Here is a 20,297-nt window from a genome sequence, read left to right as displayed (position 1 = left end):
CGTCCGCCTTAGTGCGGGGGCCTAGTAGGAATTTTGCCATTTGGCTGATTGGCTGGTGCCATTTGGTTTTTGCCTACTACGTAGCAAATCGTCACAACTTGTAAGGTTGGCGGTTAGGCATTGGTTAAATTGGTGCTTGGAGGGGTAAGTGCCTACCCCTCCAAATGATGCGAAAGGGAATTCCGTTAAAGGAATCCAGGGGCTTGCCATACAATTTGTCCTTGTCCCCGGAGTTGGACCTGCGGCCGTGCAAGCCCCATCGGAACATGAGGGTGAGAAGGGAGGGACTGATTCCCAGCTTCCTTTCTCACCCAATACTTGTTTCCCACGCTGGCTTCCGTTGGTGTACGGAAGGGCCAGCACTGTCCTTGAGGGCAAGGGCAGATAGTCATAACCAGTGCCTAAGCAACCACTCACATTTTGTATTCAAATAAAGTTGTGGCCAAAATATATGCCAAAAACCTTAAACAAAATTAATGGAGTGATGTGTGAATTATTTGGTGGGTGGCATTGTGGGACTCAACACGCAAATAAATCCAGCTGCCTTATCTCTGTCTCCCAAGAAAGTGTTAAAGATCTTTACTTTAATCTTCACCCTGACAGAAGAAGCCACTTCAGAAAAGTTTGTATTTCTCTATGAGATAGAGAATCAATCTACCCTGCAGCAAAACTTCACAGCTGGGGTGTTTATGCAATGCCACGTGATGGCAGAGTCAGCAGAAATAGAAAACTGCTGCATTTCAACTGTAGTTCTGGGCCAAGATGCTTTTCATCTTTCCACTGAATATACGTAAGACAGTGCAAAGGAACAGAGAAGAAACAGTGGATTCTAAGAAAGCATGCTTCAGCAGATAGAGCGCACATTTCAGAGCTCATTGCCTCTGTCTGCTTTGAACAATGCAGAGCTCTATGACCAAATACATAACAGCAATGAGATTGACAAAAAGGGGGGGGGGTTTCTGGAGGACACCTGCCTGCCAATGTAATTGAGTCAGAAAAGTTGCTCTCAGCAATTCAGAGAAAGAATTCAACTTTTGGATCCAGAATGCAAATATTCATACCTCTGAGAGCTCTTGTTTCAGGCTGCTTCTGAAATAGGAAATCTATATGGCAAATCTTACACTGTTGTTTTTATATGTTTTGAATATAAACAGTTTGACAATGCATGAATTTCTTACCAAGGCAGTTATGGCCATCATGCGCCAGGCGGAAGCCATCGTAGCAGGTACATCGATAATTCCCTGGGATGTTGACACATTCATGGACACAGCCTGCATTGTCGTCACGTTCACATTCATCAACATCTGTACAAAGAATGGAGAACATCAGCGGTCCAAGAATTACCAACTTTTCACTGAGCGCATGCATGAAAATCATTGAAGGGCTTTAGCTAGAGTTTATAAGTTTACTAGACCATCAATAGTATCGTTCAAACAATTGTATTCGCCGTCAATAAACTCAAAGTAGCTTACAACAAAATTGCTCACACATCAAAATGACCCACTATATATCCTGTCAGAAATTGCCACTCATGCTCAAAACTTTGGCACCAGGTCATTTGTTAAAGCCACCATAATTGTGTTTTCTATATTAAATGCAAGATGGATGCATCTCTACCATTGTCCAACATAATCCCAGAAACATAGCCTTTAGTTTTTGATTATCCAATCAGGAATTTATGCATGCAGTACTATTGGAAACTTGATAAAGGGATGCACTCAAAACAAGTCCTTGTTTATTATGTGATCTCAGAGTTTAGCTCTCTCAGTTCTGTTTCAAGATGGGCTTGATACTTTGATCATTCACTGGAGATAAAACTCCAACACTGAGGTGGCTAAGTTGCTTAATTGAAAATAATTGGTGGAACCACATAGGGGGGGAAATCCAGTAACTCAGACGCACAGAGTAATTTAGCCATTCCTTTGATTCAGGATTTCAGCAAGAAAGGGCCAGAAAAAAATGTCACATGAGATGACACTGTGACAGCACTTTGGGGACAGAAGCCATGTTCATCACGATTTAGAAAGACCATTCCTGAAAACCAAATCTGTTTGCTGGGGGGGGGGGGGAAATCCCATAATTATATTTAACCCAAGTTTCAGCCCTTGGGTCAACATGTAAGTATGAGCCTTAGTAGCAGCCTTTTTGCTGTAAGGAAAGCCTATGAGGGCTATTCAGTCCAGTCTGGGAACCACTTCGGGTCCTACAGATTAGATTATTGCCTGACCGTTTTCGGTGGATATCTGTGAAGGGCAGAGGCAGCCACAAATGCAGGGATTTTAACATAGGTATGGCTAACCTTTTAAGGTCCAAGGGCTGCATTGAGGATCACACTCACATAGGCCCACATACCACATGTATAACACACACAGAGACTCAGATAGCCACAACTCACCTACCCACCCTATTGGAAAAGCCTATTGGACACCCAACAAAAGCCCAAACTGCAAGCAAGAACTGCATGGATAAGGAGGAAGCAAAAAATAGGTTGGTGTTTGTTTTTTTAAGAATGTTTCTAAAATGAGTATGGAATTTGGAAAGGGGTGTTCCACAGAAACATCTGGGGACTATTCATCCGCTATTTGGGGTGTCTCAGAGTAAGAGGGAGCATCAGCCCAACAACCTTCTTGCCTGAGGTCCTTTATTGTGCAGCGTCTCAGTTTCCCCACATTCTCCTCTGGCTTGACTGTTCTACTATCTTCTGCTTCTTTTCCCCTCCTCACCATCCCCTCAGCTCCTGGTCACCCCCTCCATTCTCTTCCCTGTCCTCTGTCCCTCCTTACTTTCACTCCATTCCTTCTCCTCGCCTCTCACTCCTCCTACTGACAGATGCAGTTGAATTAGAGCCGCACGGTGGGATGGCCACCCTGTTTCTAGTCACAGCTGCAGCTTAAGAACTTCTTGGCTGGTGTGAGAGCTCCCAGTATCTGCCAATTTGCAGCGGTCAGGGTTTATGGTTGTTCGGGTGCGGCCTCCACATCAATGGGGAGGTAGATTACAGGCAGGGCTTTTTGTCAGCTGGAACTCAGTTCCGGCACCTGTCAAGGTGGGCGCCATTGCCATTATAAGAGAACAAGGGAGGCGTTCATGCTGTGTGTTTTCTAGAAAAAATAGCATTGGTTACAGGGATACAGGAAGCTGCCTTATACTGAATCAGACAACTGATCCAACCAACTCAGTACTGTCTACACCGACTCACAGCAGCTCTCCAGGTTTCTGTCAGACAAGGAAGACTTTCCCAGCCCTACCTGAAGGTGCTAGGGATTGAATTGGGGGCTTCCTGTGGGAAAAGCAGATACTCTACCATGGAGCTACAGCCATTCCCCAAGCCACTGTATCTCAATGGAAGCGATCAAACATGAACATAAACGGAGATGGCTCAGTTGGTGGAGCATGAGATCTCAGGACTAGATGACCCTTATGGTCCCTTCCAGCTCTATCATTCTATGATCCACAAACCCTTCAGGGCATGTCCCATAAGTGGGGTCCCTGTGTTGTAGAAGGGAACCCCACTTATCAGCACCCTTGTTATGAACACAGTCCACCACAACCATGGGCAAGTTTCTTTCAGCCACGCTGACCAGTGGAGACCACTGCATCTGACAGTGGTGGTGGTGGTGGTGGTAAGGAGGATAATGAAAGCTGAAACAGAACTCACCAAATTCTCTAGGGCCCTGAAATTATCTGAGAATACTTATTAAAGCTAAGCAAGCCTCTCCCTCATCAGTGCCTAACCAGAGGCAGTCTGGTAGCCCCATGCTGTTTCACCCCCGCACAAAATGAATAATCCATTTATTTAGCTTAATAAATAAAATTAAAACCATCTGGAAGAGCCATTATTCTGACCACATTGGCTGTGAGTGTAGCAGAGTGATCTTCACATTTTTCAGAGACACCAAAGGAACTTCACTGCAGCTAAGACACAACTAATAAAAAACTCTTTGAAATATAATGGGTTTTTGCCCCTCCGCATAAAACAGCATAAAAGAGCGTGCAAGCATTTCCTCCCCATCTTTGCTTCAATGGGCTGACCTATTCTCCCTACCTTTGCAGTGCTTCCCATCTCCGGTGTAGCCAGATTTGCAGATGCATTTGTAAGATTTGGGAGTGTTCTGGCAGATGGCGTCAATGTGGCAGTTGTCAGTCCCATCAACACATTCGTCAATATCTGCAAATGAAAGTGAGGGGGGAAATGACATCATAAAAGCCTGAGTTATTGAGTTTCATTAAACACACCAGACAACCTTTATGTCAGGAAGCCTGCAAACTGAATTCAGAAGAGCAGGCCTATCAGCTGAATCTCCCCAGGCATCAAGATTGTGCTCAAGGATGATCACATTTTGGAGCCAGTTTCCAGGATGATCCCATTTTGGAGCAATAGGTCAGTTTCCAGGATTATGGCAAAACCTTCCTCAGTAGCGAAAACCCATTGCAGCAAACCTTTGTTGTAATTCTGCCCTGGGACTTAGTGGTGAAGTTTGGGTACAAAATCTCACACATAAATGAATAATGCCCCCTACCCCCAGTCTCTCTTCTGGTTTCCTTGGCTGATGCAAAATTAGCCTTTGCTAAACACTGATGAGCTTCACAATTCATACATTACAGAGATAATGGCATTAGTCAATCTGACAGTATATCAAACATAAGCTATTAATATCCAGCCATTACACGAAACAGGGAGATCAATTATATGCTATATTAGAGCGCAACATTTGATACAAGAGAGTGCTGCAATCCAGATGCACCTATCACATCTTAATTAGCTGAGATAAGCACAAGCCTTGTGCCACATACTCCTCCTCTTCATTTCCCCTACAGCAGGCATGGCCAAACTTGGCCCTCCGGATGTTTTTTGGGACTACAACTCCCATCATCCCTGACCACTGATCCTGTTAGCTAGGGATGATGGGAGTTATAGTCCCAAAACATCTGGAGGGCCAAGTTTGGCCATGCCTGCGCCTACATCATGATTCAACACTTCCTGAACGTATTAATCATAGTGTCCTGTTACACTTGAACTGGAAATTATGGTTACCAGGATTTGCACATGCTGGGATTACAAACCATAGTTTGCAGCTGGTTTAAGATGCTGCCTTGTTCCGATCATAGTAACTATAGATTCCCATCCCTATGTAAAGGGAATCTATGGTGGACAGAAACTTCCTGGGTTAGTCACAATACACCAAGATGTGAAGAGGGAAGTACAAATACCAATTGAGTGGGCACAAAGCTTGTGCACATCTCAGCTTAATAAGAAACCAGGAAATTGTTTTGAATTGTTGTGTTTATTATATAGCAAAGGAGGAAAAATTCAGCCTGACATTAGCAATAATAATTAAACTGAGTTTAATAGGTTTAGACACACCTAACTTTTTATAGGATCAGGCAGTTTGCATGTAATAAATATAAATATGATATGCAATTAATAGTATTCAAATAAGGGAATCAATGGCAAGGTTCTCAGCAAGAGGAATGCAGCTTTTGTCTTGTTAAACGTATTCCTTATGCCACATATACTATTGGCAAGGTTCACTATGACTCTTTCTGCTCTGCTTGTAGAACCCTATAATTTACATTATATTCTTCCATCACAGAGTGATCTGGTATAGAGGATTCCACTTCCTTGCATGGAGCTGAACTGGACGGCCTTTGTGCCTCTTTCAGCACTACAATTCTGTGAATCTACAAAGCCAGCAGGAGACATAGTTAGTGGTGAGTGCAGATGACTGTGGCCTCTTCTAAGTGAATAATTTTTGGCTTCCTTCTACCAAGCATTGTTACTAAGATTGCTCACCTGGCTCCTTCCAAGCCTCAACAGTACAGTGACTAACTCTTGTTCTCAGGTCCTTCAGGAAATAACATGATTAATAACAACTATAAGCTCTGGCTTTGCTCAGGATGTGGTTCAGTTGGTAAATGGTCAGATTTGGGTCATGCCTGAATCTTGAATAAAGCTCTGTCAATGACAGCCTTTACAGCTTTTCCTCTACTGGTTGTAATCCAGGCATTGTTGGTGGAGTGCTCAACGCTTTAGCTCTTAAGGCCCAGAGAATAGTCAAAAGGTACATGATCTGGTGCTGAAGTTAAACAGGTCTGGACTTGTCCAATAGGATGCTGCAGAGGAATAACAAGTTCAGAACTCTTCATAAATATGTGAAATAAAGAAAGGAAGACTATTTCAAAACATGCATCTTCTTAGGTCATGTAATATTCCATTACAGTGGTACCTCGGGTTAAGTACTTAATTCGTTCCGGAGGTCCGTACTTAACCTGAAACTGTTCTTAACCTGAAGCACCACTTTAGCTAATGGGGCCTCCCGCGGCCGCCGCGCCACCAGAGCACGATTTCTGTTCTCATCCTGAAGCAAAGTTCTTAACCCGAGGTACTGTTTCTGGGTTAGTGGAGTCTGTAACCTGAAGCGTATATAACCCGAGGTACCACTGTATATTTCATCTCAGCTCTGACTGAATTCTGTTCGCGGTGTTTCACCTGTGATTACTGTTACACTTGCAATTCGTATTTGGTGCTGCAGGGAACAGGACATCTGGAGAGGACACCACAGTTTTACGTTTCTCAAAAAGTATGAGAGTGTGTGAAAAAAGCCAGATCCTAAATAGTTACTCAACAACAACAAAAACAGACACCTGAATCTGTAGGACAGGGGAGAGGAACCTGTGAAGCTCCAAAAGTTGTTGGGCTGCAAATTCTCTCACCCTTCACCATTGGCTATGCTGGCTGGGAGCTCACAGAAGTTGGATTCCAACAACATCTGGAGGGTGAAAGGCCCATCCGTCCGTCCCCCTGTGCTAAGAGGGAATGAGGAAGAATTTACCCTTGTCCTCCTCATTTCCCCCTGATCTGTTGCCATCATAAGCCAGACATAATAACTTTGGCTGTATTCCCAGCCAAAGTTATTATTTCTGGCTTTACCTATGTGTGTGCATCGTGAGATTCCAAACTACACAGTGTGTATTTTAACCAAAAATAAAATCATTTTACCCAATAGAAGACAACTAAAAGGAGTCTGCCAGTCTCCAGCTGGCACCAGGTCTTAGGAAATGCAAAGACAAACTTAAACTCTTCCTCATCCTCTCCCAAGTCCAGTTTATCCAACAGCTATGTTGCATCTGGCTTTCAGAAATTGGCTTTGTATATGAGCTCATTCTTAGCTACCAAACTGCTCAAATTTAGCAAAATGTATGCAGCAGAAATTTCACAAGGTGCTCTGTTTTGATCTATAAACTCAGGTTTTATAAAGCTTATTTCATTGAGTTGCAGGAAAACTGATTCGGATAGTTTTTGTTCTACCTCCCATCTTTGACTCCTGAAAATATTGGTTTAGTAGCCACTGGAAAACCTCAGAGAAGATGAAACTAATCTGAGGAAAAGCAGAAGTGAGAGATCAATCTCAAAATTGGTGGGTGGAAAAGAGATCAGCCTGAAATACACTGGTAGGGAAGAACGTGCAAGTTTTCTCATCATAATCCTCAAAGAGCAGTACAACTTACATTCTAAAACCAATGCAACAATTGCCCAGATTTACCTAAACAGCTGATCTTGTGTTTGGGGATGTGTTCCAACCCATGGTCTATTTATTCAGGAAGCAATTGTGTAGGGGTTGGGTTTCATTGCTTGTTGTATAAAGAAAAGCAGCCCCAAATATTATAATGGCCTCTTTTGTTCACTTCTGTAGGGTTACTATCTCTGGCAGAGTTCCTAAAATTTAAAAAGCTGCATAGCAAACAGAAAATCAACAGGTGAGCCACAGAGAAGATGTTCCTAGGAAATCTTCACAGGTTGAATTTCAATTGTTTGGCAGGATTTTGACTAACTGATTGATTGATTGATTGATTGATGAGCTTACTTAAAGACCTCCCCTTCATATAAAATACTGAGGCAGTATACAACAAAATATGCAGGCACAATAAACATAAAATACAATACAAAATAAAAAAATTATAATAAAAATGACTAGCTCATCTTGAAAAAGTTTAAACAACTGGATTGTTGACTGGAGCTGGTTATAGGGAACATATGACTTCCTTGCTAGAACAGCTCCACTGGCCACCCATCTGTTTCTGGGCACAAGTGCTGATTTTCACCTATAAAGCCCTACATGAAGGGTCCTCAAACTTTTAAAACAGGGGGCCAGTTCACTGTCCCTCGGACACTGTTGGGGGGGCCAGACTACAGTTTGGAAAAAAATACAAACCAATCCCTATGCACACTGCTCATATATTTTATATCACGAACATCATTGCTGTAGGGATGGACTGAACAGGAAGAAATGGTATTTTCAAGGGAGGGATAGCTACATGGGCATAGCCAGGATTTATGGAAGGGAGGGGAGGCTTCATGTTGGGGGGGCAGGATCAATATTTTTATTGATTTCCTTGATTTAGGTGGAGGGGGGCAGCTGGCCACAGATAGCTAAATTAAAGATGGAAAGATTCTCTCTCTCTCTCTCTCTCTCTCTCTCTCTTTCTCTCTCTCTCTCTCATACATCCACCCACCCACACCCAAAGTGGATAAGCTGCTGCCTGTGATGCTCAGCCTCACTTCCATATCAGCAGTCAGAGCGCTCACTTCCTCGCTGGCGCTGGAAGGGAATCTGCTGCCGCCGCCACAAACTCCCACCCCCTCACCCGCAGGGCGGGATGGTGCTCCTTGCTCCCGGAGTTGACCACGGCAGTAGTGGCTTCCCACGGGCAGCTGAATGCGAGCGAGTGCAGCCCCAGGCTGGGGCACGGCATCGCCACCGCACAGGCTGCTTGCTTTGGCTCCCACGATTGGAGAAGGGTTATCGGAGACCCCCAGGGCCGACTTTGCACAATTAACAGTCCTGTGCTCTCTCACCTCCGCTGCTTCAAGCTTCGCAACTGCTGATATCACTTGCAATAAGGCTTAAGGTCGCGCTCACGCACGGGACGCCACACTTCCTTTCACCTTAGACAGCGGCGGGCTCTGCAATTGCCGTGCGGGATGGGTTCAAGACCCTGGCGGGCCAAATCTGGCCCACGGACCATAGTTTGAGGACCCCTGCCCTACATGGATTAAGTCCAAGCTATCTGAAAGACCGTATTCTCTCATGCAAAAGCGCCCAGGTTTTGAGATTTTTTTTGGGGGGGGGAGTGTGTTTCAGTCCCACCAGGCACACTTGATGGGAACACAGGAGAGGGCCTTCTTGGTGGCTGCTCCCGGACTTTGGAAATCCCTGCCGAGAGAAGCTGGAGTGGCTTCCTCCTTGTTGTCCTTCCTCTGGCAGATGAAGAGTTTCTTGTTCCAACAGGCTTTTGGGAATTGACTGCTTTTAATTAAGGGGCTGGTGCTGCGCTATTTTTGTTGTAATCATTGATATGTTTTTAAACAGATTTTATAGAAGTATATAGTTTCAATTCTCAATGCTTAATCGCATTTTGATAATTGATTTTTCTATGTTTTTAGAGGTACTTGTTTTAATCTGTAATTTTGCCTTGAGTCCCGTCAGGGAAAAAGGCAGGGTATATCTATATATAAACTAATAATAATATTAACGTTGGCATAAAATGGTCTTCAAGAGATGTCTGGAAAATCAGTTGAAAAGATGCCTGCCAATACTCTTCTGGAAGAGTACTCCACAGCTTGGGGCCAGAGATACTAAAGGCCGGACTTCTCATTGAAGCCAAATGAGTTTCTGAATCATGGGGGACACTTAAAGGTGCCCCTTGAGAAGATCTCACTGCTCAAGCTGGGATATAAGGGCTGAGGCAGGGCCAGCATAAGGTGGGGCGAAGCAGCCGCTTTGGATGACAGAAGTTGAAGAAGTGTCCCCCCCACAGGCACCCTGCCTAACTCATCAGGGGAGAAGCAGTGCCAGCAGCAGTGCCAATTTCTGGCAAGGTCTTGTGAGATCTCATTAGAATATTGCAAGATCTCGCTGGAAGCCACCACCGCTTTGTGGGCACTGCCACACCTTCACGACAGATTCCCTTGCCTGTATAGTGCAGCAGCACATTCTCATTTTTCCTCAGGCAGCAAAACGGGTTGTGCTGCCCCTAGGCTCAGGTGGTCCTTAAGGTACCTTGAACCCAAGTTGCTCAGAGCTTTGTATATTAATAGAGAAACTGTGAACCTAGCCCAGTAGCATATGAGCAGCCAATGCAGGTTTTTTTTAGCAGAGATGTCACATGCTCTCAGCAGCAGTCCAGCCACTGCAATCCACACTAACTGGACAGCCCCCACACCCAATGCATTGCAGTAATCCAGTCTCAAGGTTACTAACACGTGGACTAAAGCAGTCTGGCTATCCTGCTCCAAATATAGCTACAGCTGGCATACCAGAACAGAACAAAGCAAAACAGGCAATTGGCCTATCATCCAGACTTGGGGGCCACCTACCTTCCTTCATTGGAGATTTTCAAGCAGAGGTTGGATGGTCATCTGCCTTGGATGCTTTAGGTGAGATTACTACATTGCTGGGTGTTGGAGTAGATGACCCTCATGGTCCCTTCCAAATCTACACTTCTGTTATTCTACCCACAAAACATCTGTCCTCCCAAAATTCGAATTCAGTTTATTGACCCTCATCCAGTCCACCACTGCATTCAGGCATCAATCTAGCACCACTTATACAGCTAATACAGGCTTCCAGATTCAGACGTTATGGAGCCACATGTTTTCAGCATACTAACAACATCATGGTCCAAAAATCCTAATGGCAACAGCTCCATGTAGATGTTAAAGAGCATTGGGGACAAAATACTGCTCTGTGGAACGTAGCACAAGTGCCAGGGAACCAAAGTACACTCCCCCAAGGCTACTTCCTGGACTCAACCATGCAGGTGGGAAATGGACCCACTCCAATACAGTGTTTCTGATACCCATCCTTAATACTGGTCTAGGAGGAAACCAAGGTCCATGATATTGAAAGCTACTGAGAGACTAGGTTTCACTCTCTCTGACCCTCTCCCTGAATAAAGGTCCTCCACCAAAGCAACAGAGGTGGATTCATTCCTAAAAACAATCCAGAACCCAGACTGGAATGGATCTAGGTAATCAGTGTCACCTGGAAACACCTGCAGTTGTTCTATCACAACCCTCTCCACCACCAGAATCTCTATACATTGGGAAGTCCATCCAGAGCCATCAGAAGAAACCCATCAGAGTGCATCAGTGTCTGGGGGTGGACCATTAGAATTGGTCCCTCACCCCTGCAGGCAGGAATAGTCACTGCAAGAACAAACTTCACTAGATGTTAAAAGGCAAGCCTATTGTCCAACACAAGGAACCAAGAGCACGGTTCTAGGTTTGACTTTTTGCACCAGGAAGAGCTGCAAAAATAGCTTCCATAAACTGCTGTGTGCTGTGAAAAAGGTCACATATCAAGCAGGAGAAACCCCTACATGTAATAATGCACTCCCCCCACTATTATTCTCATATTTCCAGTATGTTTTACTAGGAAGCTTAAATTTGCATCAGCAAGGCAGTACATACATATGTGCTATATAAACATTTACACAATGTATTCATATTTGTTATTTTACATTAACCACAGCCCAGGGTAACCACCACATCCCTGGGTCATCAATCAAGAATTACAATCTGACCCAAACCACAGGAGACATGAAAAGATTTACAACAGGGAGAGGAAAGCTGAATCCAACTTTTTGTTGAGAGCCTCACTTCCTTGTCTTGTGGTAAAGGAGCATTGTGCTATTGTAATTTGGCCTGATAACATGACTAGATTGCTAAACTGGCATGGGGTGACGCTTGGCATTGCCAAGTTTCCTTATTTCACCACATATACGAAAGCCAAAACTAATCACCGAATGAAAATCTCAGCTTCTTTAAATCAAGGAAGGCTGTTTTCACAAGTGATGCTGAAGTAGGGATTTATTTTAGTTTCCTTTATTGCATTTCCTGGATCAGTACTTAGGTTGTAAAACTATACTGGCTAAAACGTGCAATTATCAACACTCAAAACTGATGTGTTCTAGACTTGACCTGAAATCCTAAGAGCCCTGAGAAGGCACACATAATCTTCCCCCTGAATGCTATCTCTGAGACCTGAGATAAGCCAGACTTTAATGAGCTTGTTCATCCTTACACTGAGGTGTTGGAAGTACAATAGCAGAGAGGGTTAATGTGCAACTGAAAGGTTAATTTTGCTAGTGTTAATGTCAACTAGCCAAGAGGAGGATGGATGGTGTTGTTTTTAACAACCAGGTAGAGTGGTATGATGTTAGCTGAGGTAGCATCATGGGCTGTGTAGTTCTATTGGCTGTGGGGTGCCAACAGTTTTCTCAGAGCAAAATGGAGACCGAGAATCCTATCCTTAAATAATGCAAATAGCTGTTGATTACAGATGGAGGTGCTCTGCTTCTTTCTCAACAGGGCTATCTGGTGGTCCAATTGCAGTGTGTGTTCACAATGAGTGAACAGAGGCATGTGCATGCATCCAGAGCTCTTACTCCTCCCAGACTGTGAGAGCAAGTCTGTCTCCTATTAATGAGGATGGATGGATGGCTTATGCCACTGTTTGCTCCCTCTGTTGTGCTTGTCAAAGCCTCATGCTTCGCAAGGTCACTTGTAGAATGAAGCTAAAGGAGTCAAGTAGGGAAGGGGAAAGATTGGGGCACCAACATGACTGGGCACCTGGGTAACATACTTGGGGGGAGGGGGATTCCAAAAACCACATTAGGATAATGATTTTATGAAGGCCAACTAAAATGTTGCAAGTTGTAGGAAGATTATGGTAGAACTGAAAAAACTGCACTTAAATCCCAGCGACATAAAATTAGATGTGACAGGCCTGTTTCTTTAAACCTGGGTTTGTCCCAAGCAAATGCCCTCTTGTGGGCATCCACGGGACATGCAGATTACCGATCACAGCAGTAGACTGATGATCCTGACCCTGAGTATATAGCCTTTTGGGTTATGTTTTTTGGGAAACAGAACAACAGGACTTACCAAAGCTCAAACAGACCCAAAGACTGTTCTTCTTTCCATTTAATCAGCAGATGCCCAGGACCTCACCCAGAAGTACCTCATAACTTACCTCATGATGGCAACACACCTTGCAATTGATCGACAATGGAGAACTCTAAACACTGATTTGTCTGAAATGTGGTTTATACACATATCGGACTTGATATTAATGGAAAAGCTAGCTAAGAAAGTTCAAGTCCAAAGAAACAATACAAAGCTTTATAAAACTTGGTTTAGCTTTACTTCCTATGAAACTACAAAAGAACATGGATACAGACCACCAGAAACTCACAGGGACATATGGAAATACACTTTTATTTGAAGTAGAACTAATTGTATGTATTTGAATAATTGCGTGTGCTCGGGAGAGTGGGGTCCTTTCTTAAACTGCAAACTTTGAAACACCACCACACAGCAGATCTCTTTGCATGACTGGCACAGTGTAGTGCTGTGTTTAGCACAGAGATGTACATAGGACCCAGAATGTGCAGTGTGCTCACTACAGAATTAAGAGAGCCGCGTGTGTATGAGCACAGCCATGTGCATATGATCACAAGTTTTGTAAGCCACATTAGAAATGTTTTTGCATCAAAGGGTGGGGCCTGTATTATTAATTCACCCCACTACCAACCAAGTTTTCAGAGTGAGCAAGATGGTAGTTGAGGAAAACTCAGCCCCCAGTCAGAAAAAGACAAAGAGGATAGCACCAGAAGGTGCTGAAGGAAATTGTACATTTATTAGTTTTCCGTTGTTAGGCCTAATGTATTGCAAAGCACAAATTCCTCATTCATAAGAGAACAGATAGCCATGACCGCTGACAAAGCAGTCCTAGCCCTTATTCCATTAGTGCAAGGATTTACCCCTGCGCAATGGGACTTGCCACCCTTTACCACCTCCGCCCATACCCTCCCCAAATCTGCTCTGGAGGGTTGGGGAAAACCACAGAACAGATTCAGAAGTGCGGGAAGGGGAGAGGTGGGGAGCTCAGTTCTGCACGGGTAAATCACTGCACTAATAGAATGAGAGACTTAACACTACTTGGGATCTAAGCCTGTGGTCCAAAACTACATGTTACATTAAACATCATTTGGCAATGTCTGCTTGTATCTGCTTTGCCGGAGACCCAATTATGCTTTCCAGATTTACGGATCTGGGATACTGGTAACTCATAGTAAAATAATAAGACTTCTCTCTTCCTCTGAAACATTTCTGGTGTAAGACGCTTGTTTCTATTCAAATCTACATATACATGCAACCAATGCACACAGAGATATACCCGACACACCTGCAATGACATCATTTTTCACATTTAAAATGTGTGCAAATAAAACGGATGAGGGGGGGGGAAATAGCAACAGCCCTCAAGAAAGTAAATTCTACTTTGAGTCATATTTTCTAACTCCTGGGAATAAAACCCAGCCTTCCAAACAAGACCATACAGAAAACTCTGTGACCACATTTTCCTAAATGAGACTAGGGGTTCATAGAGAGCGTGCCACAAAATGGGAGCGGCTCCAGACCCTTGGAGATATTAGGCCAGTTACCCACGAGTGAGGCTGTGGTTGAGGGTTCATAAGTTAAATACTAAATGCTCACAGCAGGATATGCAGCACCCCCTAACCCTTTCCTTCCGCTTCAAAGCGGTTGCTGCTGCCCACATGTAGCCACAGGCTCCACTTTCTGGCCCAAGTCAGATTTAGGGCTTCTGCAGACTTTGGCAAAGGCCTTGGCATAAACAATTGCAACTTGTCCCCCAGCAAATTGCCGCTGGTGCTGAGTAATTCTAGGTGCAGGTACCAGAGCCCTGGGCAGCAGCAAGCCTGATCTCACCGCAGGGGCTTGCCAAGATGCATTTAAATTGCTTCACATTCAAAGGGCAATTCAGCATAGACAGAAGTCCTGGAATCGGCTGGCCTTAATAATTTGGCATTGCACGAGTTTGCAAAGGAATATTTAACTTTGGGTAACCTTTTCCTTCTCTTTTGAAGGGCCATTGAGGGCAGTAAGCATAACTACTGTCTGCCATTCTGACTAGTTTAGGGCTAGAGCATCTGTCTTGCAGCAGAAGGTCCTGGGTTTAATCCCCAACATAGGGCTGGAGATGTCCCATGTGTGAAACCGTAACACCAGTCAGCTTTAAAAATACTGAGGTGTAGATGAACCAGTATCAGGCTGCTTCCAATATGACTATGTTTCTATATTCAAGGGACTTCTAGGGACATTGGCTAAGGGAAATGGTAAGGGAAACATTATAAAAGTCATGAAAGAGCATCTATTCCCCCCAAAAGCTAAGTTTATGTGTTAACAATTGGATTTCACAGGCACTTCTGATTTGCTGGCAACTTCCAAGGCTTGCAACTGCAAAGCTAGTAGGATATTGCAATTCATGGCAAACCACCAGACCCTCAGACCTCCAAATAGCTTAGCTGCTCTTCAGAGGAAAACTGCTCTCCCTGTTCTTCAGAGGCTGGTGTCTGAAGAGCAGAGAAACTGGTTCTCCTCCCCTTCACAGCACCGGGCTGAGAGAAGGAGAACCACTCCTCCGACATCAACATTGCGATGGGGCAGAAAGCCCTCTGGCCACCTTGCAAAGGGGCCTTTCCTCTCTCTGGCATACTACAGTTGCATCACGGGATGCTTTACACAAAAACACAAACACAAAAACCACAAAAATACATCACAAACCAAAACACTAACACTCCCAACCCCCCAGAAAAGTTTTAGAGTTCATAGATTTAATTACCCAAAGGCCTGGGAGAAGAGGAATGCTTTTGCTTGGTGCCCAAGTACAGTGGTACCTCGGGTTAAGTACTTAATTCGTTCCGGAGGTCCGTTCTTAACCTGAAAGTGTTCTTAATCTGAAGCACCACTTTAGCTAATGGGGCCTCCTGCTGTTGCCGCGCCGCCAGAGCATGATTTCTGTTCTAATCCTGAAGCAAAGTTCTTAACCTGAAGCACTATTTCTGGGTTAGCGGAGTCTGTAACCTGAAGCGTATGTAACCTGAGGTACCACTGTATATGAAACCAAGGCACCAGGCAAGCCTCCCTGGGGAGAGTATTCCACAAGTGGGGAGCCAAATTGCAGAGGAGACACACAAAGAAGGGCCTCAGGTGATGATCACAAGGTCTGGGTCAGTTCATATAGGCAGAGGCAGTCCTTGTGGTATGTCTTATTATTATTTCATCAGGATGCTACAAGGTTTGTGCTTATCTTGACTGAACACCAAACTTCAACAGTTATCTCCACTGTGTCAAAGGTAGGGTGGCTCTAGGTTTTGTCTTAGTGTACTGAGTAATAGAAGCACTGCAATAAAAATACTTTCTCAGTGGCATTTGTACCTTGGGTCACTGAGTCCTTAAAATGCAAGGTTTTTGATGATGATAAAAACCTAGAACTACATTTGACACACATACACACCCCAAAAAATCAATGGAGTGTTCATTTGTGGAATGAGTTACCTAAGTGGAAGAAATGTTCTTTCTCTCGCTTGATCCTTCCTACCTTGGCTGCCTTTGGAAAACCAAACTTAGGACAGAGACTCTCTGGAACTCTGTGTACTTTAAACATACAGCCATCCCAATATGAATAAAACTAGGAGTCTAAAAACTAGGAAAACAAGTGTAACACCAAGCAAATAAAATTACAGCACAGCAGTCCTGGACTATATACTTGTATGGCTGTGAAGTTCTCTTAAAAAGGGGTGGATGGGGCACTTTATTTAGGACATTTAACACATCAACAGGGTTGTTGTTAGCCGGGGAGTGTGCAACAGCACCCTGGTGAGATGGACCATCTCTGTAACTGGAGAAATTCCGTGATTTTTTTTAAAAAAATAGACGTCAAAGGTTCCTTCCCTCCATGTCCCCACACTGTAGCCATGTACACGAGCTGCAATCACAATTTAAGCTTTTTACGCTAAGAGATTCCTCAAACAGCAGCGGTAATTTCAATTGGGCCACAGCAAGTCTGGAGAGAGATTAATTTGACTTGGCACATCATTGAAATCACTGCAATTATATGTGGCGCCACCACACATGACTAGCTTATCTATGAGAGTCCTATCTTTGTGACTATGGTTTAAGTGGCCACTATACCGATGGCTGCATATATTGCTCAATTTGCAACTGTTCATAATCTGATTTTTACCTATGTACGTACTGCAATGTCATAGCTACAGGGCAGGGGGAGGGTTTAAGCTGGGTTCTTTGCCCCGGGTGAAGCCTCCAGAGGGGCGCCATTGAGGTTTTTAGCCAGTGTGTGCGTGCGCAAATGTGCATATGGGAGTGCCAAACTCGGTCTTTGATCTGGGTGAAATAAAGCCTAGTTCTTCCCCTGTGTACTGCCAATTGAAACAGGCCTTCTCATATGTGATATGAGCTCTGTGGATGCCCTTGTAAAGCACACTGGAAGCTCATACAAGGAAGTTTCAACAAACACAGTTTTTTTATTTGTATTTGGTGGCTCCCACTGCACTTTTCTTTTCTGTCGCACGTGATCACACTGCCGTTCTTACCTTTGGGAAGAATTCTGAACTTGCTATTCAACCAGCGCTCTACACCCACAGCCCTTGCCCTGAAGATCCTGCTCCCTTCTGCGAGGCAACGATTTCTTAGGAGGTTGTTGTGTGGCTAAAATTATTGGGCTGCAGTAGCTATACTGCTACTAAGGGCTCAAACTTGTAGTGCTAAAAATGTGCATTAATTGAATGGATCCAACAACAATTTGGCACAAGCTAAAGCAGTTAAGTATTTCGCCAGCTAAGCAGTCACAAAATGAATATGGGTTGAGAGCAGCAGCTTCAGCAATACAGTGGTACCTTGGGTTACATATACTTCAGGTTACAGACTCCACTAACCCAGAAATAGTACCTCAGGTTAAGAGCTTTGCTTCAGGATGAGAACAGAAATCATGCTCCAGCGGCACAACAGCACCGGGAGGCCCCATTAGCTAAAGTGGTACTTCAGGTTAAGAACAGTTTCAGGTTAAGAACAGACCTCCAGAACGAATTAAGTACTTAACCCGTGGTACCACTGTATGTTGAAGCAATCGCACAACCGCTTCTGCAAGTGCTGAATACTCCATGGATCGGATCCACTCAATCCATATTCACAGCATACCAACTTGAGGCAGATCCACACCACACATTTAAAGCACTTTCGAAGTGCATTACTTCCCCCAAAGAATCCTGGGGACTGTAGTTTGTTACAGTACTGGAAACTGTAGCTCCTGGGGGGGCGGACTACACTTCCCAGGATTCTTTGGGGGGAAGTCATGTATTTTATAAGTGTGTTGGATGTGCTTTGAATGTATGGTTTGGATCTGCCCCAAGTTGCGTCAATTGGCCCTCTGCTTTCTAGTGCTGACAGCACTGTATCTCAGATAACACAACCTTCTTCAATCCCTCACAGGTAACTTTCTGGGGATGCATGTCGTTGGTGGATAGGGGCAGAGGCAAAAGTGGATGGAGCTGGGCAAAAGCACTCAAGGAGAACACAGAACAGAGTCAGCAACAGATGCAGCCCAGGGAGAGTCCCCTAAGGGCCAGAGAGAGAGGCCTAGGGGGCCACATTTGGTCCTGGAGCTGGAGGTCCCCCACCCTTGCTCTCAAACCAGATTACTGAAGTAGAAAGAAAGGGGGGAATGTGCATTCACACATGTGAATGCCCACTAAGAACAGAAGAGGAGTCAGACCAAAAACCTATCTAGTCCATCGTGGTGTCTCCCAGGCAGGCAAACTTGGTTCCCCTGGGAGCACACACAGAGAATAATAATTGCTTACTGCCTCTGTTCCTCACCAATTGGTTTTTGGGGCACAACAACTCTACATATACCCACCATGACCAGAAGCCATTGATATTCTCCCATTAAGTCTCGGCCCCTTGGCTTCTCTAATCCAAATGCTGCCGACTTACAACATTTCAAACACACATAACATTACCCCCACACACACACACAAAAAGACAGATTATTAGAATGCTATATACAAGGCCCTATTAAACATACATTTCTGTAGAATAAAATTATTTGGTCCTTCTTGTTAGCAGTTTAAGAGGGATGTTTCTGGAGGAGTGGTCAAGTTGCTTCACCTATGATGAAACCGGAGGAACCCCAGTGCAGGTGACTGTCCTCCACCAAGGTAGGATTTATATATTATTTTCTTTACATAGACAGACATAAAATAATTATCCCACTTCACATGCTTGTCAACTCTCTTAAATAAGTATGAAATACCTAGAATTTGCATATGGACACACTACTTTCCCCTCCAGGTATTGAATTCCTGTGTTTTATGTTTAAAGTTCTAGTCAATTATTGTAAAATTGGGGGGGGGGGAGATGGGAACTGGGCAGCTAATAAAAATAGAAAATTAAACAAAAAAAATCATTATTTTCTTCAGTCTCAAAGAACTTCATAGGTTTTAAAAGCAACTTTTATTATTTAATTTAATATAATGTACATTAACAGGATTAAAAAAAATATTTAGTGAAATGTGTATGTGTAGCTGTTGGCAGTCTTGCAGAGTTTCCACTTGAGTTAAGGCCAAATTAAAGCTTTATAACTTCAGCAGCCCCCCCTTTTTTATTTCTTGTTTTTTACCAGCGCACTAATAACCACCTCAGACACTGTGGTACACTTTGTTTGGCTCAGAGAACAGCAAGGGAGAAGACGAAGGAGCTAAGGCAATTTGTATTGCACTTAAGGAGTCTGGTCAGAAGACAACACATTGCTTTGTCTGGAAGAAGATGAAAAGGGGTGTCAGAAATGCTGAAACTCTCGTCTCCCTCCTAAGATGGCTTGAAAGAGCTGGAGGAGGCATTTGTGGGGCATCCACAAAGAACTTGGCATTCTGTGGCAGATTTTCAGCAGAATCATCTGTATATACAACAGCTAGTCCCCAACATTCTACTACATTCCAGCTTTTTCCAACCACTGGCCGTACTGGCTGGGGATAGTCCTTTTGCCCCCCTTACCAAATGGGAATAGGGAATCACAACAGCCAAAACATATATCTAGGTCAGGGGTCAGCAACCTTTTTCAGCCATGGGCCTGTCCACCCTCCCTCAGACCATGTAGTGGGGCAGACTATATTTTGGAGGGGGGAAATGAACAAATTCCTATGCCCCACAAATAACCCAGAGGTGCATTCTAAATAAAAGCACACATTCTACTCATATAAAAATACGAGGCAGGCCCCACAAACAACCCAGAGATGCATTTTAAATAAAAGGACACATTCTACTCATGTAAAAACATGCTGATTTCCAGACTGTCCGCAGGCCGGATTGAGAAGGCGATTGGGCCAATGGCAGATGAAGATGATGGACTTTT

At 44.1% G+C, this 20,297-nt stretch overlaps 1 protein-coding gene across 5 annotated transcripts in view; it reads right to left on the bottom strand.

The window, feature by feature from the left end:
* Positions 1-20,297, bottom strand: part of SCUBE3 (signal peptide, CUB domain and EGF like domain containing 3) — a 110,938-nt gene that overhangs the window by 81,813 nt on the left and 8,828 nt on the right. For all 5 annotated transcript variants that reach the window (XM_082226839.1, XM_082226835.1, XM_082226837.1 and 2 more), the window contains exons 2-3: positions 4,046-4,168; positions 1,179-1,304 (exon numbers count right to left, since the gene is read on the bottom strand). In XM_082226839.1, the coding sequence (XP_082082965.1) occupies positions 1,179-1,304; positions 4,046-4,168 (249 nt within the window). The remainder of the gene's footprint in view (positions 1-1,178; positions 1,305-4,045; positions 4,169-20,297) is intronic.

Source organism: Podarcis vaucheri, assembly GCF_965113315.1.
Source record: "Podarcis vaucheri genome assembly, chromosome: 6".
Classification (NCBI taxonomy): domain Eukaryota; kingdom Metazoa; phylum Chordata; class Lepidosauria; order Squamata; family Lacertidae; genus Podarcis; species Podarcis vaucheri.
This window is presented reverse-complemented; position numbering and strand designations above follow the sequence as displayed.